The sequence below is a fragment of the Paramormyrops kingsleyae genome, chromosome 13, assembly GCF_048594095.1.
Source record: "Paramormyrops kingsleyae isolate MSU_618 chromosome 13, PKINGS_0.4, whole genome shotgun sequence".
Taxonomy (NCBI): Eukaryota; Metazoa; Chordata; class Actinopteri; order Osteoglossiformes; family Mormyridae; genus Paramormyrops; species Paramormyrops kingsleyae.
Genome location: NC_132809.1, coordinates 26,533,962 through 26,553,535, shown reverse-complemented (window position 1 = coordinate 26,553,535; position 19,574 = coordinate 26,533,962). Strand labels below are relative to the sequence as shown.

Below are 19,574 nucleotides of genomic sequence, written 5' to 3'. Positions count from 1 at the left end.
GTGGGCAACTGAACATAGAACTAGAACAGAACAATAACCAGCCTGGCACCACCTGCCTGCTGCCATACGCACCAACTGAGGATGGAGGTCACATGATGCCAGACTGGTGAAATACGCCTCTGCACTGGTGACTCCTCCAAGAGATGGGAGGATAGAGAGCTTCTAGCTAATCTCAGTTTCTACCATCAGCCGACACTTGGATCACTCATAAGCCAGTCACATCGCAGGGGACATACGGCACAGGCGTAGAGGCTCAGATTTCCTGCCTCTGTTGGATCTTCATGGATGTGATGGAGACCTCTTCCTAGCTTTTGATTAAGCGGCCGGGAAAATTTTAGTTACGTCCATTAATTATAATTAGAACGATGCCTAAACAAGCTGCAATGCTGAAGGTTACTTGTGCCGTCCAGACACATGAAGTATATATCTCCAGAGAATGACGGATTTATTGGATACAGGCCTTGACAGACATTCCTGCACTGTACAACCCGTGTTGTGTAAGGATTGCGAAACACAACACACCTTCCAACTGCCAGAACCTTGTTCCGACACGACTGCTTCTCTGAAGAAGGATACCACTAATGTCATGGAGACAGCTCTCATGCACCAGGTCATTTGCTGCCTTCTCCTTCAGGGCCAGATTCCATAGCAAGAGCAACCACACCTGGGAAAATGAGACGACTCCAAGTCTCCGTGTTTTTGAGTTTGTTATCGGTGCTTATGGGCTGCACTGAACGCGCAGAACGGTGACTTTGGGGAAACCTACCGTCACCACCCCCAGGACGCTGTTGCAGAAAAGGCGTCGATTCCGGGAACAGTTCAAAGAACAGCAGTCATACGGGGATCGCTCTGTTCCTCAAAGCAGAGTCCAGGGCCTGACGCAGAAGCAGCCACAATGCAGTTCCCTCCACATGGGCCCCATACACGAGGAGATATACAGAACCAAGTAATCAGGTTTAGAACGTACGCATCCCGTCCGGTCTGGTCGTTCATTATCTGGGGGCCCTGTTGTATGGCTGACACTAATCTTTTCCACTTAGACAGGGGGTTGCTTCTAGTAGCCCCATACACTGGTATTTCACCACCACTACAAACATCCATTTGCGTGAGGCATGAGGCATAGGGGCCCCCATAATCACTCCGAGGGCCCCCTGGGCCCTGCTCAAAATAGGTGAAGATGGAAGGGCACTTTCAATAAAACAATGAGTTTAACTTGTGTTTAGGATACAAAACCCTACTTAGACCAACAGCAATGTCTGTCATTAAAGCCCTGACACCCAGGGAGGTTCTTTCGTATACAACGGCTTTGAACATGCTAACGACTCAAAGTGACAGATATTTTGAATGACTTGGAGACAATCTGGTGAATTGCTGTGTACGAGGCAGCGAAAATCAGAACAAGCAAGAAAAAAATTTTCACAATGTTTTGCAAAATTAAAAAGAAAAACAAAACAAAAAGAGGATGTCTGATTTCACAGATAAAAAGAGACATGCCAGATGTTTTACAGCCCAGTCAAACAATAAATCTCACATAGTGAATATAACGAAACACTCTCTGTACTATTTCAAGAAAGACGACAGTGCTTTTATGAAACGAGCTTTATTTCCATATTTCTTTTGGCAGTTAAAGCGACTATCTCACGTCTGACCCAACAGCGGTGATGACGTCTGCAGTAAACACCCGTGTACTGCATCCACACCGGCGCATCGCCCACCCCCACGGAGACCTTGCCATCCGAGGGAGGGGGGAGCAAGGGTCAGCATGTCGCCAACCGTGCAAATTTACCCAGGCAGGACTGCAGTGTAAACCCAAACTATGAATTCTGTCAGTTAATAGAGTTAAATCAGTACAAAAGAGTTTGATATATCTGACGGACCTTTAGCTGTTTAAAATAAGGAACTGTACATTTATATATTGGCATATGGCTAAAATGTTCAGTTACCTTGTGAGTATATTAACTTCATATCGCTGAACGGTCATCAGCTTCGACGTCAGGAACGGGACAGATTGTCTTGTGTCTGAAAGGCGGTTCTGGGGTAACAGGGGCTTGAGTGAGGCTGACAAGAGGCCAGGGTGGAAACATGCTTTGGGACACAAGTGCTGAGAAAACCTGCCCTTGAGCTCATCCTGCTGCCGTCTGACGCACCTGGGACACTAACGATAGCGGCTCCTCAAAAACAGAGGGGATGCCCGGCCTGCAGCGGGGTGGGGGGCACTCGACTGCAAACGGGGCATTAAGTGCTGTTATACCATCTCACCTCAGCCCCAATGTCAAACTGAAACCTGCAGTGACTGTCAAAAACAGGTGTGCGGTACCATGGCTTGCCCCCATCCCCAGATTGCATGTATTTTACCCCCAATTTAAAGTAATCCTTTGACATACAGACACTTAACACACACAGGAAGACCCCCAAAGGTGTTTTTATGCTGTCCTGAATGAGTTACTTCAGTCAGGAGCGTAGAAGTCTAGGCCTCAGCCACAGGTAACTCCAGGTCTCAACTGGTTGGCAAGCTGCACACATTAACTCCGCATATTACGGCCCTCTGCCCCAAGAGGATTATGGGTAGATGTATCACACGCCACTTCCATAGAAAAGCCACCGCGAGGTGGTGACTAAGTTAATGACGTATGGGAAGATACTAGATCGAGCCTGAGCTGTCGACAGAGAGACTGCAAAGTAACATCTCATATTACCAAATCAAAGGGATGATTCAGAGATTTTCAAAGTTCAAGAATACTAAGGAAAATAAATCAATATCTAAGAAATTAACATGTGCCAAGCCAAACTACTATATTTGCACTTAAGGGAAAACAGGTGCTTATTGCTACCTGCTAGGTGCGAGAAAAAACTCCCCCATATCCACTGTAAACAACTGGCAGAGAGCGCCATCTGGTGTTGAACCCGTGCAATCACCTGATGCCAGCAGCTTCAGTGATTTCAGTCACAGTGGGAAAGAAAAGGCAAAAAAAGAAGAGAGAAAAAAATGGCTCCAGTGGGAAACCAGCTGCACCCTGCTGCACCCAAGCTCACCGACAAGCAGTCAATGGCAAGATAGTTTGTTATTAAGAAAATATGTGGAAGTTAACTGAAAAATATACAATTATTAATAGTTGTTAAGATAAAGAGCTATAGGTTTATGATGAATAAAAATGTAATAGATTGTACTCTTTTCCCTTTCTGGCACATCGTAGGCTCTTTCCTTGGTTTATAGGCGAGAGGTAAAGTATTAAAAGGCTGCCTCTTCCCAGCACGTCACGCGATCGCCTTGGCCTCGGGTAGGAAAGCCTCCCAATACTTGATAAGCTGAAATAAAGGAGGAGGGGGGGGGGGTTAGCATCCTGTTCTTGTACAGAGTCACAGCCAGGTCACAGACACTGGGCATCCTCGCACTATTACCTGCTGCTGTGAATGTAGCAGAGACTCCAGGTATTTCATAATCTGGTTTTTGAAGTCCCTGGCCTTCTCCTTCTGTTGAAGACGGAAGAGTTTTATTCATGAGTGAGTCCCCCCCCCCTCCCCATCCATCCTGTACCGCCCGCCCCCCGGCACCGGACGGAGCAGCGTACCTCGAACCGAAGTACCTCCTTGCGGACCGTGGTGGAGATGCGCTCAAAGTCAGCCTCGTACTGAGTAACCTTGTTCTCCCACTGAGATGAACACAAAGACAACAAAACGGGACGGGTTCAGAGGGGGCAGTGCTGACGGCAGACCGGCACCAAGGTTACCTCAACATAACCGTGTTTAAACTACGGCAGCTGCTTTGGACAAAAAGCTGCTAAGTGATAGTGGAATTTTTTTTACCAAGTTTATAGCAACAGCAGGCCTTTAGGTACGCCCCCCCCTACTGACAGCCGCTGAGCTGTCCTGGGGTGTGCCCCCCCCCCTTACCTCGGCAATCTCCTCTTTGGCCTGCTGCAGCTTGTCCGGCTTGTTGGCCCACAGCAGCCTGGCCTCGTTCTCCCGCTTCTTCTGCAGCGTGACTTGCGCGTCCTGCCACCGCTGCCATGTCTTCATGCGCTGATCGAAGCAGCCCTGGGGGTGGGGGGGGGGGTTGGAGGAATGCGCACGATCAAAAAGCCAGAAGTACCTCAAACACAGAGTTAACCCCACTAGCAAACACGTGGGCAAATGGGGGCTTGATGGTTAGGGAAGCGCACTTGTAATTGAAAGATTGCAGGTTCGAATCCCCGACCAGCAAGGCACCACTAAGGTACCCTGAGCAAGGTACCGTCCCAAAGCACTGCTCCCCGGCGCTGAATTAGCTGCCCCCTGCTACGTCACATCGTCACACATGGGTTAAATGCAGAGGACACATTTCGTTGTTGTGCACTGTGTGCTGTGGTGTATCAACAATGACAGCTAATCATTAAATTCTAATTATAAACCTGGATGGACTCGACCACCAAAAAGGCCCCCCAACTAGTAATTTAAGTTGACGAGAGCCAGCCAGGCTTCACTGACTGCTACCTGTGAGCCAGGGGCTGAGGAATTATGCTGATTTTTCATCATCATTGCAATATGAACATGTACAATAAACGCATTGCAAAAGACTGCCAGCAATGCGATGAATAAGAAAAATCATTTTATTTACATGCATCATGCAGTCACACTCAGCATGCGAATATTTGACCTATCAGAACTGTCATGCGACTTCTCTGCCATCGTACAAATTCCATCCTTCTGTGATGTGTTGATCAGCTGTCTGGCCGATGATGCGATCGTAAGTTTCAAGTTACCCTGAAAGTTTCAAGTTCACCTTTACTGCGGCAGCAAACGTTTACGTCAATAAAACACGTTTACGAATGTTTTCAAAAAGGTGCTTGTATTATCATCACGAACCATTTACATTTAGCTTGATAGCATAACTGACAGATTTATTATGGTTTAACAAGTTTCGTTAGATCATTCATGTATATTGAACTCGATAGCAACAAGCAACATGTTTTATTGATATCAACTGAATATTTAACTCAATAAGAATTTTTACTGAGTTGTTTTATTAGATTAATAATGTATATTTAGCTTGACGTGTTTTATTGATTATTAGTATATGCAAAATGTTCACAAATGCATTAAAAGGATTAAGAAAATGTCTATATTTAGCTTGGCAGCATAACTGATACGTTTTTTTTAGGTTTTTAATGTATATTTAGCTCAGTGTTAGTAGTGTACCCAACTAAGAAGAAAGATATAGCTATATAGCTAATACGCATGCTTCAATATTTTTTGATTCATCGTACAATGTTATCAGACATTGCAGATTTCCCCTCATATCGGGCAGGCCTACTGGAGAATACTCACCATGGCTTTACACACTGCACATTACTCCGCCATATTCCAGCCATTACTTTCATTTATCTTACATTAATTTCATATATTCATAATGTATTTACCCATATCTTGCGTCTCTGTCATTTTGTCTGTTTACTTGGTATTTATTCCATAAACACATACCTCCGCAGCACCTAGTCATGTGTACTCTGATGTTTTGTGAACGCCCTTGTCTTCTTTGTGAAATCCAGTACTGTTACATTACATGTTACTGACTGGATGTTGTGAGTAAGAATTCTGATGCCCAAAAGGCCAATAATGAATTTTGAATCTTAAAATGGCAACAGAAAGTGACCCAGACCAAGCTGATATCCGTATCTCTTTCATATTCACACTATAACTTCAGTAAAAACAGGCACGCAAAATACTAGCAGGCTGCTGTGTCTAAGCATCGTATAGCGACTGTGACCACGGCGGGTAACACAAAGGCGGTGCGCTTACTCGCACGCCGCCCAGCAGCCGGATGTAGTCGGCCAGCAGCTCGGCGAACACGAAGAAGTCGCTGGAGGCCTGTTCCTGGTGCAGCTGCTCCATCCTGTCCTCCACCTCGGCCAGCTGAGACAGAGCCCGGGACAGCGCCGTGTTGTCCTCCGAGCTGCCCAACATGGCCACGCTCTTGGCGAACACGGCCGTGTTGATGGACAGGTCTGCACGAGGTGGGGGGGGGGGGGCAGTGATGGGGGCTGGGTCACACCGAGGCTCACGTACATATACAGAGGGGTCAGTGCTCAGATCATAAAGTTCCATTCCGTTACAGCACTTGACGCAGTTTAATATCCTACAATAAGGTCGAAATGCTTAATTCCCATGACAGGCTCCACCCGAGGACCAGCCAAGGGCCCCCCATCCATGACCCACACACGATGATTCCAACAGCCGGCATGTCAGTGGGGGGCCGGCCCACTGGCTTGGCACTTGGTATGCCGCCCCCCCCCCCCCCCCCAGCAGATTCACTACAAAGACAAAGTGCCGACACGTGACATACGGACAACGCTCATCGGGTCGTGGGCATCGCCATAGCAACGGCAGCAGCCTCACCCTTCCTGTGGTTCACCAGCGATTCCACCACGCCGTGGAGCTTCCTGAGTTGCTGGTCCTCGCTCTCCACCTCCTGGAGTTTCTCCTCAAACCACTGCAACAGCAATGGCCGGACAGCTGAGTGGCAGGCAGTGACAGGCCATTACTATGAAATACGCGGTGCACACTGGCATTCACCAGTGCTGATCTGGGATTCAGCCTGATAACTCACTGCACCTTGGACTCACACACGCATGTGGCCAGCAAACAGGGCAGGTCACACTCACAATGTCCGACTCGTTCATCTTGATGGTCATCTTGCTGACGGCGTCGGTGGCCCGATTGATCATCTTCAAGAACCCAGCACCGCTCAGCGCCTGCGTGTTCACGGCCCTGGGCAACTGACATGCAGAGTCGCACACAAAGTCAAGCGATCCACGGTGATACACGGTAACCGCACTCACGCTCCTCAAATCACAGTTTGAAAAAATTGAAACCAACACCTTTTAAAAAGGAGTGTCCAGCATCTAACCCACACAAAATGATAGGCAGCCAAATATGCTTTGCCGTCTTTCACGCCAGCGTTACCTCATAGGCGTTAGGCACAGGAATCTTTTCCGATTACCTTCTGTTTCTCAGAATACTGTATATGACTCAGACTCCCATTGACACATTTAGAGTGCCACCTTTCCCAAGAGATGAACGCTGGGAGACGAGGCGCCCCTGCAGAGAGAGCTTAGAAGCTTTCTATTACAGATACGACTGGGGTGTCGGCACTGTGAAACCCGACCTCTCAGAACTGCCCCCTGCTGATCACCCCCCCCCCCCACCCCCGCCAGGCCCCCCACCCCCGCCAGGCCCCCCACCCCCCCACCCCCACCCCCGCCAGGCCCCCCACCACAGAGATCCTACCTCGTCTCTTTCCAAAAACTCACGCACGTCCGGGTCCTGCAGGAGGGAGGGGTGAGCAACAACTCTTTGGAGATACCTGGGGAGGGGGGGGGGCAAAGGTGCTCATTGGATTTGCTACTGATCTATATACAGGGAAGGACCAACAAAGAGCTCAGATTTTAAAGCCAGATTTCTGATTCTAAGTTTCAGTTTCAAATCCCAGGAGAGGCCAAGCTGCTGCACCTGAAGATTCGGTGACACGCAGGTTTGACAAGGGCGTGCATAAAGAGCGTTTCTGCCTTCAGCACTGGTGAATATTTATACTAAAGCAACCGGTGGTATCGCGCTCATTCACACGAGCGATTCTGACTTTTCGAGAATTACAATGAGGGGTCCAGCCAGACGTGTCACAGCGTGAGGCCGGGCCTGGCTGAGCAAGATCAGACGGCTCCTCCACACACCAGAACGTCCGGATTAAATCACAGCTTCCTGCCGACGGCTGAAAGGAACGGATGCCGTGGCCACATCCATGTGAAGATTACTTTAAAGGACACACTGATATGAAGACTCAGAAACAGTTTCTTCCCAATAGTAATAGATACATATAAATATATGCAATATACACACTGAATTGATACGTGCAGTATACCTACACTATATGGGTAAAAGTATTGGGACACCAGGCTGTTACACCCACAGGAACTTGTATAACATGTAGGAAGCACAGAATTGTCTTGATATGCAAACCAAGACATTTTGGACAATTCTATGCTTCCAGCTTTGTGTGAAGAGTTTGGCGAAGGCCCTTTTCTGTTTGAGTATGACTGTGCCTTAGTGCACAAAGCAAGGTCCATAAAAACATGGTTGGGCGAGTCCGGTGTTGAAGAACTGGACCGTCCCGCACAGAGCCCTGACCTCTACCCCATCGAACACCTTTGGGATGAACTGGAACGCAGAGACGAAAACACTGTTCCTCCAGGACAACAGTGCAACACGAAGAACAGAAACAGAAACAACACAAGACTACACAAGTGCAGGCAGGACAGAACAACATAGAGAGTGCAAGGAGAGCAAAGGGAGAGAGTGCAAGATAAAGACAGGAGCAACAATACAGCATTAGCAGGCAAGACAGCATATAATACAGTACTAGTGTGCAAAAAATACAAGATAGCAATAAATACAGAAATGTGCAAACAACAGCAGCAGAAGGACAGAGAATGTGCAGTGTGTAATAAATGAAGGGGATATACAGTATGTGTGAGTGTGTGTATGTGTGTGCGTGCACGCTGACGTGTTTGTGTGTGCACGCACACGTGTGTGAGAGCGTGCATGGGGGTGTGGGTGCAGCTTATGATTCAGTTCTGATTCAGAAGTCTGATGGCCTGAGGGAGGAAACTGTTTCCCATCCTGGCAGTGAAGGCCTGTATGTTACGGGAACTTTTGCCAGACGGAAGCGGGTGAGAAGGGGGTGTGTGAGGTCATCCGAGGGGTGTGTGAGGGGGGTGGGAGGGGTGTGTGAGGTCATCCGCGATGCTGGTGGCTTTGCGGATGCAGCGTGACGTGGAAATGTCTGCCACAGAGGGGAGAGAGACCCCAAACCCGATGATCCTTTCAGCTGTTTCGGTCGACCTTCACTCCAAATATTTGCTCACATGTATCAGAACAACTGGTGCCCATGTCCATCACCGGCAAACCCTGCGAAGACTAAGATATCAACAAGAAAACAACCTCCAGTATTAGACAACTGGACAAGATGTGTGACCTGTCATAAAAGTACCCGTGGGTGTGATGGCCAGGTGTCTCAATACTTTTGCCCATACAGTGTATTAACAGTGGATTAAATATGCAGTTATAACTTGCAGTATACCACCAGTTCACCACTGTCATTTAACCTAGTTTATAGTACATCATATGTATTCTGCATATAAAGTGAATGAATGCTGTGCGTATATTATATATGGTTTATTGTTTTCACTATTCTGTTATCTGTTATTTAATGTTCTTCATCATGATATGTTGTTTAAGTCTGCACGGAGGTATGCAAGCAAGTATTTCACTGTATTTATACTTCTACATATGACAATAAAGCTTTTCTTGAACGCTTGAAATAAGGATAAATGGAACCGTTACATAATAAGCTAAACACCAGGACCTCTGAGGGCGATATTTCAGCCAAAAGTGCACATCTTGCTCATGGGAATTTTACTTACACAACAATATGTTCTGAGGGCAGAACAAAAGATGATTCCCAATCAGATAACCAATCTAACTGTAGAGGAGGTGGGTCCAAGCAACTAACAGAGGCGGGACCAACCAATCAGATGTCCCACGAGCGCAGGTCTTATTCCAGTCACGAGTCAGGGGGACTCACCTTTCTAAAGCTGCCCTCCTCCTCTCCACAAACTCAGCGGAGGATGGGTCTTCCTTGCCCACCTTCACTTTGGTCATCCCTGCGACAGAGTAATAGTCACTGTGACTGTGTACAAGTTCTCAGCCCATCAGTTTCAGTCACCTGCTGCCCTCCCTGTCATTCTATACGGCAAACATCTTTCATAACCCTAAACATCAAAGATACAAAATTCAATGTGGGACCCGGGACCCAAGGTTTTAGAAACAGGAAAAGAAAATGAAATTCAAGAGAGCTTGGGAAATTCGATAGTTTGTGAACTGTGTTGATGGACGAGAAATTATAGACTTTTTGAATTCAGATATCAGGAGTTTAGCTTTCAAAATTAAAGCGAGGGGTTCTGAACTCTTGAGTTCATGCAACAACCATTTCCTCATACTTAAAATAAATTAACAATATTACTAAACATATAAAGCCTCACCCACACTTATAATAGCCAATGTCAATGAAAACAGCAAATATTTATCTAGGAAATAGAAAGCAACGCTGAATTGAAATAGCAGGGCCAGCCCTGGAGTAACTGAGGGTTAACTGATCATAGCCTCCTTAATCTGCGGCAGGGACAAACAGACACAGCCTTTTGAGCCGGACAATGTGGCCAGACTGTGTGCTCAGTGAGGTGGTTTAGGTAAGACACCTCTGGCCAAAAGCACTTCACATCTAGCAGCTTCTGAACAGGCCACAGACCCAAGAGCTGAGGTGTCAAAATATTTATTATTCTGATATAAATATTTACTATTACAGGGATTTATTTCCCTGTGGTTTCAAAGGCAGCTACGCTGTTTCAACATTTTATAGCATCCTGTAGACTATTCAAAATATGATATTTTCTACCTATCATTAAGAGTTCCTAAAATCTAAAAGTATCTATACCTCATTATCAAAATGGGAACTCAAGTTAATTACTGTAAAAACATAATTTGGTTTTCTTCAAATCACACTACAAACCTTGATGTCATGTGTCATAAGCTCAAAATTGGATTTCATTTTCTGATACGAAGACTTAGATACTCAACGCTAACATTTAGGTTTACTGTGAGCCAAGATCTGTGGCAAACTGTGGGATAAAAATCCATCTGTCTCCAAAAATTCACAAGCGCAAGTTTGTTGATACACCAGTTTAAAACTGACTCCACCTCACAATCACATTACCCGTGATGACCAGCATCTCCGCTTACCCAGAATGCTCTTCTCTGGGGGCGGGGGCACGATGTAGCCGTTCTGTGCATGCTTCTCCGACAGCTTCTCGTAGAGGCCCAGGAAATCGCTGAAGCGCCGCTTCACTGTGAATGACTTGCTCCTGAACATGGGCAGTGACGTCTGGCAGGAGAGAAGGAGGGGGCTCGTCAGATTTAAACCCTGAGGGCTGAGGAACAGGACCCACGATACAGACGCCTTTTCTGGGAAACCTCACACACACACACACCGCCCCGGTTCCCAGAGAAGCCTCCTGATAGCTCGAGGCCCCAAACATACCTGTGTGGACACCTGGTAGGCCATGTAGGCATTCATGCCGTCTCCTGTGGGGCAGAGTGAGGTTCATGAGAGGTGTTTGACGTCTGCCTCCCACAAACACAGAAGAGAGTCCACTGTCCCAAGCTGAAAGCTGATTGGTCCCCATAGTGCCCCATCCTCTGTCACTCATCAATTCAAAGCACATCATTGCCTAGTGATTATTTTGGCTCCTATATATGAATTATCTCCCCTCTTATGCTGCCCACCTTAAAAAAACACAAATCACACACACACAGACCAGCTAGGGTTTCCCAGTGCTCTGTGGCAGTGGGAGAGGGGATGAGGCGAACACAGAGGTCACACAGGAAGAGAACCACAAAAGGCAGGCTGTCATTTAAAGAGTGAAGCGCAGGTAGATTCTGAGCACCCAGCAAAAAGGGCTCCTTATCAGAGGGGGGGAGCACTGCAAGTACGCAAAAAATTTTATCACCTGGGTGGCAGGTTCATGGGCCTGGACACCCACAGCTAGCTGAACAGCAGCAGGGGGCAGGGGGGGGGACACTGAAGAGCTTACCGACTTTCTCGGGGTTGGTGATGGAAATATTCAGCTCAAACTTGTCCTCACTCTCCTCCTCCTCCAGCTGAAACAAAAACCAAAGTGTCAGGAAGGCCAGCAGAGCTCAGAGTAGTGAGCAGGCTGTTCAGTCGCTGACAGAGTAACGACATCATATACGTCAGCCAGGCTGGCAGGCACAACACTGCTGGGAATCAGGCAGTCAGCACCTGCCATGCGTGTGCAGCACCGTGACCCCAAAGGTCAAAGGTGTCCTGACTTTATTCTGCCTTTCCATGTTAAATCTGGGCTCTTGCCTGAGAGCAATCATTAACCCAATGTTTGCAGGCATCTCTGGGAGGCAGCACCAGGATGAGCACTAGGGGGCGCCATACCTCTGCCATCGTTTTAAGCGCCGTTTTCGGCGCGCTTGGCTGGACGGCGACAGACGACTCGGTGCTCGTAACTGGTTTGGGTGTCTCCTTCCTTTCGCTATGAGGGCTGTCCAGCGAAAGCTCGACAGTGGCTTCTGCGGATTAAACACAAATGTGTAAAATAAAACAACAATGATTCGAGGTTTATTTCTGTCACCAGCTCCACTTAATCAGAAGCATTTAAGTTAACACTAAAGTCAAGAGAAACTAGGGTATTTACAGAAAGCCTATTATACACCTCAGTAAAAATGATCTACTCAAAGAAGCTGCCTGCACGATTCAACAGTGCTAGTCCGCGATTGTTACAGGACTCCTTTGGGTAACACATCACCAGTGTCCAGAAGCCTCCATTCATTCCAAGAGCAGCAGGAAACAGCAATACATCTAACTGGTGTGTGTTTGCGCTCTGTGGAGAATCTCATTTAGACACAGAAAGACCAGAGAGACCCCAGACATAGGAATCAAATCCACAAGCCATTAGCCCAATGCTCACTTCCACCAATTCGTATAAAAAAATCTTAATAGGCAACATCTCGTTTATTATCTGAATTCACTCACCCCCAGAAACAAGCTGTACACTGTCCGTCGGGATGGTAACATAATCACGAGCCGTTTTAAAACTAGACTCCTGACAGCAATATAATCGGCAAAGACCCACTTTGAGCAGAACTGGCCCACTGTCCACACAATGGCCTGCACCACCATTATTGTGAACTATAACCGAACTGATACAAGCTTCCTCACTTCTGTGTTGCGCGTCTGCATGTATACAAGCTTTTGGGTCTGTGTCTACTCCACCCCCCCCCGCTAGCACTGATGCAGTCAGGCAGAGCTGAGCCTGAGCACCAGGCTTCCTGTGTCATTAGTGTCACAGGCAGAGCAAAGACCTCTGCCCTACCCCCCCGAGCAAGCATGTGACTGAGGGGCTTGGGGACATCCAGGCATCAGCTGCTGTCAACAACAAGAGCTCAGGAAAGTCGGGATGAACTAAAGGACTGGACTTTAGAATAACGTAAAAGACTAATTCTTTAAGGGGACACAGCAGAAGTGTCCCAGTGGTACAGATCGGACTGGTTCAGAGATCACACTCACGTCACGACGAGCCCAACCTGAGCTATCCGAGAGAGGGGTCAGCTGATCGAGCTAAAGATCTCGGTGACCAGCGGGAAGATGCCAAGGTACCTGCTAATTACAGAGGAACCATGGCTATGAGCCAAGACACGGGCAACGAGCCTCTGCTGAGACCGGACAAGGCTGGGTTTCTCCAGAGCAGGGGCCAAAACTGTGGAGACACCCAGGCACAGTTTTCTGTGCAAGATTCCAAATTACATACGTCTCAGTTATATTCCAATTGCATTTATATTTAAATGACAACAAGCTGTCAGACCACATCGCAAGTGTGTTTCCAAACCTGGTCCTCGGCTAGGGAGCTGGGAGGGTGCAAAATTGTACACCATCTGCGGGTCCCCAAAGACCGTATTGAGAAACACAGCCCTATTTATAAGAAGCTCTACACCGCACTCTACACGAAGCACGTGACCCTGGTAGAGGCCACAGTTGAGCCACAGGGAGTTCAAATCGAAAGTGACAGACCACACTATCATAAACCACTAAATATGACCGTTGGAGGGGAAAAATCACTGCGAGCAAACAAGGTCCATGCGTAGGTGCAGGCACCAACAGCCAAACAAACCTGCACATGCTCTTCAGTGAGACCTATCCTCTGAAACTGTCCTTTGTGACCCATGGCCTTAACACGTCAACAGGCCAGCATTCGGCCAGATTGCATACCAGCGAAGATATCCTGTTCTTCATCTGAGTGAATGCCGTTGGACTTGGAGCTGGAGTTGGCGTTGGAGCCGGAGGCAGGTCCGGGCCTGGCAGGTCTCGCGGCGGCCTCCTCGCTGAAGATGTCCGACCGCGGCTCGGTGAAGAGGTCGGCCTGTCTGCCGTCTCGTGCAGGCTTCTTATTGGCCCCGCTGCCGTCCAGGTCGCCCAGGGGGTCGCTGCTGGGGATGTCGCGCTGCAGCTTCGCGGTCACGTCGACAGGTGGCTGGTGCCGCTCCGCTTTTATTTCTGCTGGCTTGCTCTGCAAACAATGATGGTGGGAAAGTGAGCAAACACAGAAATGAGGCCTCTGACTGCCCAGCAGGGAAGCAAGTGTTTCACGGCACCTGAGCCTTTGGCAGGGGTGTATACAGGGGTGGGGCCACAGGGGCACTGAGTCCACAGGGACACTCATTGGCCCCCCGAGTGCCCCCTCCCCTGTCAGTCACTGATTGAACACATATCATTGGTTAATAAGGTTGGTCAGTTAGTTATTTTAACTTTTAATACCGTGCCAGCAACCACGGCTATATTCATGGCAAGCAAATGGAGAGTAAAACAGATTGAAGAAATAAAAAGGTTAAAACATTACATGTAGAAGTTGTTACAACTGTTAGTTTTCGATAAAAAAAAAAAACTAAAAAAGACTTTAGTAAAACCTCAGTTAAAAAGCCAGGAAAATTATAAAAAAAAAAAAAAAAACCACCAAAGGGAGTTAAAAGAAGGTCAATAACATGCTCAATAGACTTCCAAGACTGACTCTTGCACCATTTGTAACAGGGGTAATTTAATAGAGTTTGTTATTTAAAAAAATTCAAGAATCACCCCATAGCCCCTGGGTAAGCTGGCCTGAGCCAAACAACCCGAGACTTTTGACCCAAAAGAAAAAAAAACATTACAGATCAAATCAACAGATCAGAGCGGCAACAAGAACAACCAGTATCTTACAACATAAGATAAAAACGTTAAATTAATTATAGGATGAAGTTTTAATTTAGAAATTTGAAAGACTTTTTTGCAAACCCTGCACCACGTGCACACACCCATTTTCGGTACATTACGCAATGCCAGATGCAAAGCTGCTCACCAAACAGCAACAAAAAACAGGCTTGATGCACAGGATATGAAACATCATAAAGAATGCCTTATACTGCAAGTTTTCAGGAGCTGCATCCTGTTGTATCCTATAAGGAGCACGTGGATCAGTTAACAAGGACTGTGCTTTGATCGGGTAAACACAGTATGGGGGGGGCAGAGAGGGTAGCTTAACTAAATCATTATACAATTACACAACAGCCCTGATATTTCACATAACTGAAGGACAATGACTTCCATGCTTTTGCAAAACAGTGCAGTTTCTGCCTCGGACTGTCTGTCAATGGCAAAAAGGGGAAGAAATCATTGTACTTCATTTCAGATGAGGAATGAGGAAAAGACCCCGGCTGCTGACAGCTGTGCAGTATTTTCTGCTTCAGCTGCTCAGGTATGTAACACGGCAAACACACCCACAAAATGGAGGTCATGTAGACCAATACCTGGGTTGCCCATGTAAGTGCCCCACAGCAGAGGGGATCCCTTTGGTTGCTTAAGGGAAGGGCATGATTTTGCAAGAGGTGACTGAGCTTGTGTGACCTAAGGTTAATCCAGTGGATTGATGTTCACAGGACAAGCCTGGGTACAGAGCCAGTCAGGGCTGAACAGTCTGTCAGTTAGAGACTTCACTAAGTTAAGGTTTCCTTGGAGCCCACAGAGGTATATTCAGAGAGCAGAATTTCCCTGTGGCTGGGGTTCGGGTATCGGTGCCTTTTATCGTAAACATTCAAGGATAGCCTGCTTGCATGTATTACCTTGTATTGAAGAGTCAGATTAAAATGGACAAAAAAACAAATTCCGCAAAACAAAAGCAGAACTCAGTACCACGTAAAAACCAACAGACTTTTAAAAAGATACTCTGGAAAATGTGTCCAATCACCACATCCTCGTTTTAAAGGGAGCAGAGAACCAGGAAGCGGTGGACCGGTGAAATTAAATACTGATGACATTTCAATCGCTCTCTTCAAAGTAATTCCTCTAACTACAAATAACAACAATGATGAGAAAGAAAAATATTAAGCAGGGGCGGCTCAGTGGCCGTCCCACATCTGCAATAGACTGGTATCTCATTCAGGGTGGACCTTCGTGTCCTGTGCTGTCCAACCCTCCCGCCTCACATACTCTGTGACACCGATCGGGATAAGCGGTTAGGAGATGGATGTATGTATTGACCAGATTAAAAGAGCAGCTCTACAGATCCATGCGAGCAGTCCACAGTGAGTGGGCGGCATGCCACACAGGCGGCAGCTTGCCAACTAAGACGCGCTTCGCGGCCGCGTCCCGAGCGACACCCGGCCGGGCGTCTTGCGAAAACCCGTGACGGTGGGTCCGGTAAGATCATCCAGCTGCTGGCGGTGAAGAGCGGCTGGCTACGGACGACCGGGTACTCAGCCAAAATCAATTAGTCACCCAAACAAACAACACACACCCACAAATCTGTTTCAGCGAAGTAAACAAGTTAGGGCGGAGGGGAAAGGGGTCACCAAGGCTAAGCGGCGCGCCGACCCGTCACCGGTAATCAAACCGAACCTGCCCAGGGTCGCTGCCCGTTAGCCGTGTCCTGTTGCATTCCAGCGCACCGCGGACGACACCGGGACCGAAAGGCCTTTGCCTGGCACTGTCCGTGTCCCACTCCCCGTCCCGCTCGCGCTTCCACGGCGACCCGTAAAGCAGCTTAGGCGAAAGCTTCTCCCATCGTCCGGCTTAGCCGTTAGCTTAGCCGGAGAAGCGGAACTTTTCGGGCTGCCCTGAATTCGACACTAGAAGCAGCTCCCCCCGCCGCCTTACAGCCTACTTCCCACTACACCAAGTATAAAAGAAATAAAAAAACGCAAGTGTGGCTTACTTACGTTCCCGGTGAAGATGTCCTCTCCCTCGTCGCTGTCCCCATCAGCCGGGTCGGGGTCGGGTTCCTGGTCCTCGGATTCGGGGAAGGGAGGGGGACTACGCTCCGAACTGGTCGCCATCTTTAGACTGCGCGAGCAGGCGGCGGCGGCAGCATCATAAAACTTCACTGGGGACGGAGGGCAGAAAAGGTACATCTTAAAGGGGATGGGCTGCCGTGGCGACATCTGTTGGTCGCTGGGTGAATGACACGCCACGTCGAAACGAAGTTAGAGTATATAAGAAATCCGTATTAAATTTATTTCTTTTGTTTAAAGCGACGTACATTAAGGAGTATATTGGAATAACAGCAGCTATCTAAAAACTATATACTGCCTTCTCGTATATCACACACGTACCTGAATTTTTCAAAACCTTATGCTATTAAAATCAAATATATATATTATATTAATACATGTTCGGGAAATGGACGAACTGCCTCAATAACTTTAATTATTACAAATGGTGGAGACTGTTGTCCGTGCATGTACAGAAACGGCACCGTTTCAAGTTTAACAAGTGGGCGGCTGCAGCTTTCATACGGCAAGACGTCAATCGAAACCGACGAAACACACAGCTCGTTGTAATGGGCAGTTCTTCAGTAACTGTATTCACTGCTGATTATAAATGAACATATCAGTAGATACACTGTTTACAGTGATTAGAAGTATGTAACTAATATTATAATGTCATCTTATAATCAATAACAAGAATTGCGGAAGTAAGAAAGATAATTTGTTCCGCGGTGTATCGCGTATAAAAACCGTGCAGATACTGGTCGGATTTTATGCAGGGTATGTCGGTTTATATGTTAACAGTATTGGATATTTTGCTTATCAAATATGCGTTTCGTGTGTAATTCGACATCAGACATAAAATCCGTATCATTCCTCATCCACCCACTAAAAACCCCGGTATGTGGTACATTAGGAAACGATCCCAGGTAGATCAGTGGTTACCAGAATGGCACACGCCACAGCAACGTCGGTATTAATATTTACTTCTTTCAGTTGCAAAAAGAAACTATAGTCAAGCAAATATTTTAAATAAATTTGATGACGCATGTCTAAAAAAGATTAAGTTGTCCAAAAATTGTTTAAGCTAAATTGATAAGCAAGCATTCAAAACCGTATTGTTTTTAAAGTACCTAATATGACATTGAAAGGCAGATGGCGGGGTAGATACACGAGTTCCTGGAGCTCCTTTAACGTTTTCTTTCACCTCCTGTAAGAAACAGGTTTATCAGGGCTGCTCCTGTGCACAGTATATGGTTGCTTTGGTCTGATAAGGCTGGAAGTGCACCCCCCACGCATCATATTCCCGGTGCGCTGAACTACGCGTTCAAGGAACACTTAATGGAGCTACAAACCATTTAAATATAAACTATTTAATGTCTGTGGGGTATTTCTTACCAATGAAGCATTGTCGCCGTTTACAATTAAGCTCCTCTAGACTTACTTTTTTTGGTTGGATTTCTATAGACAGTTAGCATATGGCTCAAAATGATTACTTTTGCTGCGAAGTTTTTTTTTTGGGGGGGGGGGGGGTCTGACTGGAGCACTCCCCATATCCACATCTTAAAAACAACTCCTCCCTGTTGGGACACTGATACAGTCACAATCTCTGGTGTATGAAAATGAAGCAATTGTCTTCCAAGTAAAGGAGCAAATGCCATGACAGGATGCTTGGGGAACCAAAACTGACGCAACCATTATGGTTTGCGGAACATCCAATCTGCTCATAATATTCTGAAGGGTTCTTGCTTCCCCCTAGAGGCAGCATGAGGTAATACAGTAGATACTGGACATGATGCCGGTTGTTTGACTAGACTTCAAAAGGAAATGTATGCTAAAATGCTTAAAAATCAAACTTATTTTGCAAATTGATTTTTCTTCGGTCAAAACCAAACAGCAGTTGTGTCAACATTGACATACTTGTACCACTAAGCCAAATTAGTGGGCTAGGCAGTTGTTTTAGCATTTAAGTCAGTGTTAGTTATTCCACTAAAGAATTCAGTGATCATTGTCAACACACCACAGCACACAGTGCGCAACAACGAAATGTGTCCTCTGCATTTAACCCATATGTGACATAGCAGGGGGCAGCTAATTCAGCGCCCGGGGAGCAGTGCTTGGGGGCGGTACCTCAGTGGGGCCTTGCTGGTCAGGGATTCGAACTTGCAATCGTTCAATTACAAGTGCGCTTCCCTAACCATCAAGCCACCACTGCCCACAATCATTTAATGTTTTAGCTGGGCATGTTGTCATGGTGACATTTTACATGGCAAACCTGTTCCGGATCAGATTTTTTTGAGTCTCACAGGAATATTCACAGGATCCTGCCTTCTGTCCCTTCACATCCATAGCAAATGTGACGACAGCCTTCGTCAAGGACCCTCTGGGTGGCTTATCCTTACAAATTAGCCGGATGTCGAGACAGGCAAAACCCATGACTGTCTCTGATGGCATGAAACATTTGTGCAAGCTATCAGAACCCTATGCCTATACCAGCCAGAGATAAACACAGAACCACAGACCACGCACAAAGCCTTGCCTTTGTCTGCAATGCATGCTTACCTGTATGCTATCAGATGTCTGGGAATCTCAGTAAGAACAGTGTGCTGGGAGATTCACGTTCCCCAGAATATTAGTTTTTCCCCCATGCACCCTGTGTATGGGGG

At 47.0% G+C, this 19,574-nt stretch overlaps 1 protein-coding gene across 1 annotated transcript; it reads right to left on the bottom strand.

The window, feature by feature from the left end:
* Nucleotides 1–1,584: 1,584 nt before the first annotated feature.
* snx1b (sorting nexin 1b) lies at nucleotides 1,585–18,127 on the bottom strand. Its single transcript, XM_023838245.2, has 16 exons — nucleotides 18,042–18,127; nucleotides 16,861–17,024; nucleotides 13,883–14,180; nucleotides 12,053–12,186; nucleotides 11,679–11,745; nucleotides 11,126–11,169; nucleotides 10,828–10,969; nucleotides 9,614–9,692; nucleotides 7,264–7,339; nucleotides 6,639–6,752; nucleotides 6,373–6,466; nucleotides 5,776–5,981; nucleotides 3,892–4,035; nucleotides 3,570–3,650; nucleotides 3,400–3,471; nucleotides 1,585–3,306 (listed from the first exon to the last, which is right to left on the bottom strand). The coding sequence occupies exons 2-16, from the start codon at nucleotides 16,975–16,977 to the stop codon at nucleotides 3,256–3,258; spliced, it is 1,719 nt and encodes a 572-aa protein (XP_023694013.1). The 5' UTR covers nucleotides 16,978–17,024; nucleotides 18,042–18,127; the 3' UTR covers nucleotides 1,585–3,255.
* Nucleotides 18,128–19,574: the final 1,447 nt, after the last annotated feature.